The sequence below is a fragment of the Triticum dicoccoides genome, chromosome 7A, assembly GCF_002162155.2.
Source record: "Triticum dicoccoides isolate Atlit2015 ecotype Zavitan chromosome 7A, WEW_v2.0, whole genome shotgun sequence".
NCBI classification, from domain to species: domain Eukaryota; kingdom Viridiplantae; phylum Streptophyta; class Magnoliopsida; order Poales; family Poaceae; genus Triticum; species Triticum dicoccoides.
The window spans coordinates 145,208,597-145,216,396 of NC_041392.1; the positions used below are offsets into that span (position 1 = coordinate 145,208,597).

The 7,800-nt window shown below is 49.4% G+C and overlaps 1 protein-coding gene across 1 annotated transcript; it reads left to right on the forward strand.

Moving 5' to 3' along the window:
- The first annotated feature begins 1,875 nt into the window (after nt 1-1,875).
- Nucleotides 1,876-3,497, forward strand: LOC119328198 (probable long-chain-alcohol O-fatty-acyltransferase 4). The gene has a single exon (XM_037601226.1). It carries the CDS (start codon nt 2,246-2,248, stop codon nt 3,308-3,310), a length of 1,065 nt encoding a protein of 354 aa, XP_037457123.1. The 5' UTR covers nt 1,876-2,245; the 3' UTR covers nt 3,311-3,497.
- The last annotated feature ends 4,303 nt before the right edge of the window (nt 3,498-7,800 follow it).

The following is a 7,800-nucleotide window of genomic DNA, read 5'->3' on the forward strand; positions in this document are numbered from 1 at the left end:
ATTTCAAATTTTACTTAAATTTTCAAACAAATTGAAAAAGTGGAGAATTTGATTTTTTGTTTAAATTTTTAAAAAATGTTCAAACTTTCAAATTTTGTTTAAATTTTCTAAAAAAATAAAATTTGTTAATTTTTTTAAAAAGTTTAGAATTTCGAAATTTGTTTAAATTTTGAAAAAATGTTCAAAATTTGTTTAAATTTTCTAAAGATGTTTAGAATTTCAAATTTTGTTTAAATTTTCAATAAAAGTTCAGAATTTCAAAATATGTTTACATTTTTGTTCATATTTTTTCAGTTTTGTTCACCATTCAAAAAAAATTTGGAATTCAAAATTGTTGAGCATGTCTAAACACATACAGGCTGTCAAACAAAGTCTCAGCTCAGCATGTCTCAGCGCATACACCGCTGCCAAACAACAGCAAATGCATGGACTTAGCATATCTACATTCAACATGTATGAGAGGAGAACAATTAAGCTAGGTCCATACATGCTACCAAACACATCCTAAATTTGTGAAGGATGTATTTAGACTTATTTTTTAAAGTACTAGGCACATTTTATTGTTATATACATCCGTATATATCCGTATTCAAAACAAGTAATTTAAGACAGAGATAATAATACTTGGTGCATTCGACTTCTACAGGAACCGTTTCTCTCTGCAAGCATTAGCTTTCTCTTAGAGCATCTACAGCCGCATTAGCTTTCTCTTAGAGCATCTACAGCCGGACTTTGCTAATCCGGCCCCTCAAATGTCCGCGAACGTGATTGGGTATATCCACAGACAGTGACCAGTCACGTCTCAAATTAACCACTCTGTATCTGCCTCTCACATATTTCAACCCCTAAATTCATACAAAGCATGTAAAAGAAGTCCTACGTACTACCCTAGCTCTTCTTCATCGTCGGAGATGCCCACGACGATAGTGCCAGGCGCCGGCTGGATGGGCGGGTAGGAGGGCTCTGGCTCATCCTCCTCCTGCTCGACCTCATCCATATAGGCGAGCATCTCCGCCTCCTCCACAGCCTGCTGCGCCTTTATCTCCTGTCAGTGACGCCGTCTGACCTCCACAGGCGACTCAGACTAGAGGGAATCGAGGGTGGCCTGCTGCTCCGCCTGCAAATCCGCGTCGCTAGTGTCCCCCACATCCTCTTCCTTCGGCTCATCCTCATCCTCCTCAACCTCCTCCTCCACCACCACCTCCTCCTCCTCCTCTTCCAACTCCTCCTCCGGATCCACTGCGTCTGGAGGTAGCCTTGTGGCGATCTGGGCTTCGCGCCTAGCCTGGATCTGCTCAAGGAGCTCGAGCCGGCGCTCCGGCGTAAGAAATGGCTCGCTCCTCACCCGGCGGCGTGGGGGCATGGCTACTAAGCGGATAGGCGGAGGCAAATGTGAATGGATGGTAGGGTTTCGATGCAACGCTCAACTTAAATAGCCGAGTTAGGCACTACGCGGCCCGCCGGAGCTGCGCCACGCGGCGCCACCGGTCTGGCGGAGGAGACGAGTTTCGGACCGCCGGGTTTCAGGGCGTTTTTGGCTAAGACCCCTTCGTCAGTCCTACGTGACGGGCGTGTTCGGACGCGCCCGGACGCCTCATATTGGGGCTGGATATAAGGGCTGTTGGTTAGCTCGGACGTTTGAGGCCAGTTTGAGACGTTCATCTGGATCAAAAAATTATGACCGGCCAGTGACCATGCGGCCCGCCCATGCGTTTGAGGAGAACTAAGGCGCCCGACTATAGATGCTTTTAGAAGCATGGAGACTGCTGTGGGCAAATGGAGGAGCTGTCCAGCATGGAACATGGTACATGAGACGATCCAAAGACTACCTTTTTCCGGTGCAGCTTCGCGATAAAAGTCCATATGCTTCTGTTCATCCCCACGTAGGTGTAAATCATGAGATTCTTCCCCAATTTGTGCCATCCAAGCGACCAACTTTGTCGAAAATCAAAAAACTTTGTGGAAAATCCAAGCGACCAACTTGACGCTGCCGGTCAAGAGGGGTTCTTGGGAGAGGTCGGAAACAGCAGCAAAGTTTCTTGTCCGCTATCTATATTTCAGCACAACCCACCTCTCCCTCTCTCACCCGCACCTCGCCGCCCTTCCTCCGGATCTCGGCTCTGCTCGGCGGCGCCAGCAGAACGGGGTCGGATCGGAGGCATACGAGCGAATCCCCCCGACAACGTAGTTCACAGCTCGAGAGGCCGGCCCAATAGAGCATTGATTCCTCTGTGCTCGCCACGTCATGGCGGCGGCGCTCATGGACGGCGAGCTCGGGAGCCTCCTGAAGGTGACGACGGCGGTTTGGGCGGCCATGTACTACGCCCGCATGTCCGCCGCGGTCATACGCCCTGGCGCGGCTCGCCTCGCCGCGCTCCTGCCCGCCGTCGCGCTCTTCTGCGCGATCCCCTTCGCCTTCTCCACCACCACGTTCCGCGGCAGCTCCGCCTTCTTCCTCAGCTGGCTCGGCACCTTCAAGCTCCTCCTCCTTGCCGCCGGCCGCGGGCCGCTGGACCCGTCCCTCTCCCTGCCCCACTTCGTGTTCTCCGCCTCCCTGCCCGTCAAGTTCCGGCAGCCCGCCTCCGCCTCCGCCAAAGCGAAGGACCAAGATCCCGCTTCGGGCGGCCCGGCCAAGATCCTCGTCTCCGGCGCCGTCATCCCCTTCATCATCTACGCGTACCAGTTCAAGGACGCGATGCGCCGGTGGCAGCTCGTCCTCCTGTACACCGTGCACATCTACTTCTCCCTGGAGCTCCTGCTGGGCTCGGTGCGCGCCGTGATCCACGGCGTGCTGGGCATGGAGATGGAGCCGCAGGTGGACCGGCCGTACCTGGCTTCGTCGCTGCGGGACTTCTGGGGCCGGCGGTGGAACCTCATGGTGCCCGCCATCCTCCGGCCGTCGGTGCACGGCCCCGTGCGCGCGCGCCTCGGCGACGCGGCGGGGGTCATGGCGTCCTTCCTCGTCTCCGGGCTCATGCACGAGGTGATGTTCTACTACATCATGTGGCAGCCGCCCAGCGGCGACGTGACCGCCTTCTTCGTCCTGCACGGGGCGTGCACCGCGGCGGAGGGGTGGTGGGCGCGGCACGCCGGGTGGTGGCGCCCGCCGCGGGCGGCCGCGGTGCCGCTCACGCTGGCGTTCGTGGGCGGGACGGGGTTCTGGCTCTTCTTCCCGGCCATGATCAGGGGCGGGCTGGACGAGCTCGCGCTGCAGGAGTGCCAGGGCTTGGTGGCGGCCATGGAGCAGGCCGGCCGGTGGCTCGCCGGCGGTGGCGGCGGCGGCGCCGGTCCCATTCTTTCCACCCGCTGACCGTGACCAGCAGAAAACATTCGCTGTGACGAGATATCGAGCGTGTGCCGTACGATTAGGATCCAAAGGGTGATAGGAGTATACTGCTTGAGATGTGGACTGGACTGTGGTAGACTTCGGATCTTGGAAGATCGTGATTGAACCCATTCATTGATCAATAATAATTAATTAAATATATTGCTATTCAGATCTTCGCTGGCTGCTACGTAGTGCTATCTCTACAGTCTGGCGATATTCTTTTCTGAATTAAAATTAATGATGGCGACGGAGCTGCTGAACGGTGAGTTGTTTTCCTTCTTCTTCCCCGACTGACCCGTACCGTACTACTCAGCTGAGATAGAACGGCACTTGATCGTGACCGGTGAAATACGCCTTCTTGCAGCGCCAGAGATTTTCCACGGAGACCGAGGAAGGCATGCGTTCGAGAGTTCCTTTTTCAAAGGACACTAATATCCAGTGCCCGTCGGACACGGAATCTTTCACTGGAACGATGCTTTCTGATCGAACGAATTACTTGTTCCAACCATCCTCGTGTCCGACGGAAAAGAATTATATAAGATCAGGTCTTACGAGTTAGCATGTGAGACCCATCCTAATGGATGAGATGTGACATTCATAAATGATAAAACATCTAATCTCTTCTTCCTGATTTGAAGTGGGGCTGGGGTAGATGCTTTGTGATTTGTAAATGTCACGTGTCATTCATCAGTGTGGGTCTCACATGCTAACCCATGAGACCTGGTCTCATATAATTCTTTTTCGTCAGACACGAGGATGGTTGGAACAAGCAATTCGTTCGATCAGAAAGCAATGTTTCAGTGAAAGATTCCGTTCACTAGAGGCGTGTTTGGTTGCCCGCACCGAGACCAACCAGGTCCGCGGGGGAAGGAAAAGGCATGTTTGGTTGTTTGGTTTCACTGTTAGGCCTGCATCGCACGCTTCTTAAAGCAGCCCAGAGCTTGGCTCGCTGAAAACACTCGGATCGGCAGTTTCTCGCGAGGCAGGCTGAGTGCGGCGCGAGGTCGCACGGACGGGTGCGACGCGAGGGCGAGGGGGGAATGGCGGGAGATGGGAAATCTGGCGCGCCGTCCCGGCGCAAAATCTAGCCGCACCCCCCTTTCACTCGCTCACCCATAGCCACTACCTCCTTTCTTCCCTACTGCCTCACCAGCGGCGGCGGCTGCGATTTCAGATCTGCACTAGAGGCGGCGGCGGCGGAAGAGGCGGCGGCGTTTGCGGCGGATCTGATGCTCCCCCTGCTATTGGCCATCGTCTGGTCGACCTTGTCTGTGCCATGGCTCCCCCTACGTCGGCCTCGTCTCCGATGCTGGTAAGCAACACCCCTCCCCCTTTGTTAGGTCGGTGGTTAGGCTGTTACGCAAGGTGTAGGATCGATTTCTCACTGAACGAACCGTCGATGTTGACTAGGTTATGGACTCACGGATGAGGCTGATAATTCAGGCAGCAGCACTGATAAGTGTGATTCAGGCATGGGTCATGTTCATGCACCAGAGAGTTGTTCGTCGTGTCGGGAGACCTTTGATCCACTATGGTCCAATGTTTATCCGGGAACAAGAGAGGATCCAAAATCTAAACTACATCTACAACTGCAATGACGCCGAGACTCTGTGGATGCTTAGAATGGAAAGAGCACCATTTGCTAGACTTGTCGAGACCTACAGGAGAAGGGGGCTGCTACAAGATAACATCAACACCAGTGTGGAAGAGCAAGTGACCATGTTCCTCCATGTTGTTGACCATAACCAGAGGTTCAGGGTCATTCACAACATGTTCAGGAGATCAATGGAGACCATCTCTAGGTACTTCAAGCAGGTGCTTTTTGCTGTTGGGAGCTTAGAGGAGACATGATCAGGAAACCATCTGGCCAGACTCCACCTAAGATTCGCGGAAGCCCAAAATGGTATCCATACTTCAAGGTGAACATTGACAATATACACTTTTCATGGCTTGATATGCTTGTATTGTTCAAGTTGAGCACTAGCACAGGCTTGTGATGCCATTTTCAGGATTGCATTGGGGCAATAGATGGTACTCATGTCACTGCCAGAGTTTCTAGGTCACAATCTGCAGCGTGCAGGGGGGAGCACTACACAAGTCAGAATGTGTTTCCTGCTGTTGACTTTGATCGGAAGTTCACATAGGTGCTAGCTGGCTAGGAGGGGTCAGCGCATGATGCTAACATTCTCACTGACAACATGAGTCGACCTGATGGGATCAACATCCCCGACGACAAGTTCTACCTTGGAGATGCTGGCTATGCATGTCGGTCGGGTATTCTTCCACCCTTCAGGAAAACCAGGTACCATCTCAACGAGTTCTCTAGTAGGGACGATACTAGGACTGCACATGAGTTGTTTAATCTTAGACACTACAACCTGAGTAACTGTTGAGAAGGCATTTGGAACTCTGAATAATAGGTTTAAAATCCTGGATCAGAAGTCATTCCATCCATACTCCACTCAGGGTAAGCTTGTTCTTCCTTGTTGCATTCTGCATAATTGGATCCTCCAGTGGGGCTTTGATGAACACGTGTCTGAGGAGGAAGAGGTCGAGCCTGACGATGTTGTTAGCTCCGGCCATGGTGTGGAGGCATTTAACAATGACGCTTGGAAGAATAAAAGGTTAGAGTGGGCAGAGGCAATGTGGCTTAACAGAGCTTAGTGTAGAATTTGAAGAAGAGGAGGAAGAAGCAGCAGCAGCAGAAGAAGAAGAAGAAGAAGAAGAAGAAGAAGAAGATCTGGTAGCAGCAACACCAATGAACTATCCCCTATTTAGTCAATGGCTCTTAATAATTTGAACTGTCATTTGATAGTAGTTAGGATAAACTGTTATTTGTTTAACTAGCTGGCACTACATGTTCAGACTGTGTGTGGTAAGCTCAGCACTAGTTAGAAGTGGTGACAACACCTTATGCAGGTTGTAATCAAACACCATGTCATATGTACGTCTAATGCAATATGGGCAACCAAACGTCGGGTCAAAAATGGTTGTCTCATGCAACTAAGATACATGCAAGCAACCAAACTATGTGCATCTAGGGTCTTTTTGCCTGCATCCCCTCAAACTGACTCACTAGAGCCAGGCTCGATTGGTAATGTAACCAAACACGCCCTAGAACATGGGGTGCTGGTCCTATGGGGACTTAGCACGATAATTTTCCGACTGTGTGCTACAACAAAGTTTGCCCGACTTCGACGATGGAGGGGCGATGACGGCGGCGCGCCTTCGGCTCGCTTCGGTGCTTGTAGTCGTCGCAAGGTGGTCTACGGATCTGAATGTAAATTTTATTATTTTTAATGTTTGTTGTACTACCATGATTGAAGATAAATAGGTTGTACGTTTTTCCCGCAAAAAGAAAAAAAACACGCCCTAGACCAAATAGCCCAGCGTGATTTTTTTAGTTTTGGTACGAGAAAACTCAAACCGCGTCACCGCGAGAGCTAAATCTGCTTATATAGCGTCATGGCAGGAGGTACGAGAAAACTCAAACCGTTAGAGCTAAATCTCGCTTATAGCGTGATGGTAGGATCTCTCGCTTGAAGCGTCTGCAGTAACGGGCCGGTTCATTAGCACATACTCCCTCCTTCCCATTATATATATTAGGCGTGTAAGCTTAACTAGAAAATCCCAAAATACAAGTCGTGTTAGCTCTAGCACTCCGGCATTCTCTTTATGGTAATAGATTTGTTGCTGCAGCTAGCAATTAACGGTACACTGTAGCTGTTAGCAGACATTGTTGAGCTTACATCGTCTCGTATGATTGTGTGGCACCGATGATCTACACTATGCATTAATTTCCGCGCAAAATGCTAAAATGCCTTATATAATGGGAAGGAGGGAGTACTAAAGAAGGAAGCGCGGGGACGAACGCCGGATCTCGTGGTTGAAGATACCGCTGCTAACACCGAGTTACGTCGGGTTCATGTTACGTTTGTAGGGCATGGCCAAGTTGAAGGAAAAGAGCCAGGTTTTCACTGGTTTTCTGTGGTAATTTTTTTTCTTTTTTTTCATCGGTTTTTCTTCGTTTCTTTCTAAGTTTTTACTTTTTTACTTTTTTTCTTTCTTATTCTCCATTGTCTTTTTTTCTTTCATTTTTCTTCGATTTTGTTTGTTTCTTCTCTCATTTTGATCAGTTTTCATTTGTTTTATCTGGGGGTTTTCCTGTTTTCTACTCCCACCGTCTTATAATGTAAGACGTTTTTTCACACTAAAGTAGTGTTAAGAAACGTCCTATATTATGGGATGGAAGGAGTAACATATTTTTTGGTATATATGTAATATATTTTTTAATACAAGTTTAATTATTTTCAAAAACAGGATTAACATTGACTCAATACATGGTCAACATTTTTCTATACACATCTATCATTTTTTAAATGCCTGACCAAACTTTTAAATACCAGATTAACATTTTTTAATACATGGTCAACATTTTTATACACTACTAACAATTACTTTAAATACTTAAT

Bases quoted from the DNA above. Each gene is read 5' to 3' on its own strand.
- LOC119328198 (XM_037601226.1), top strand. From the start codon at position 2,246: ATGGCGGCGGCGCTCATGGACGGCGAGCTCGGGAGCCTCCTGAAGGTG.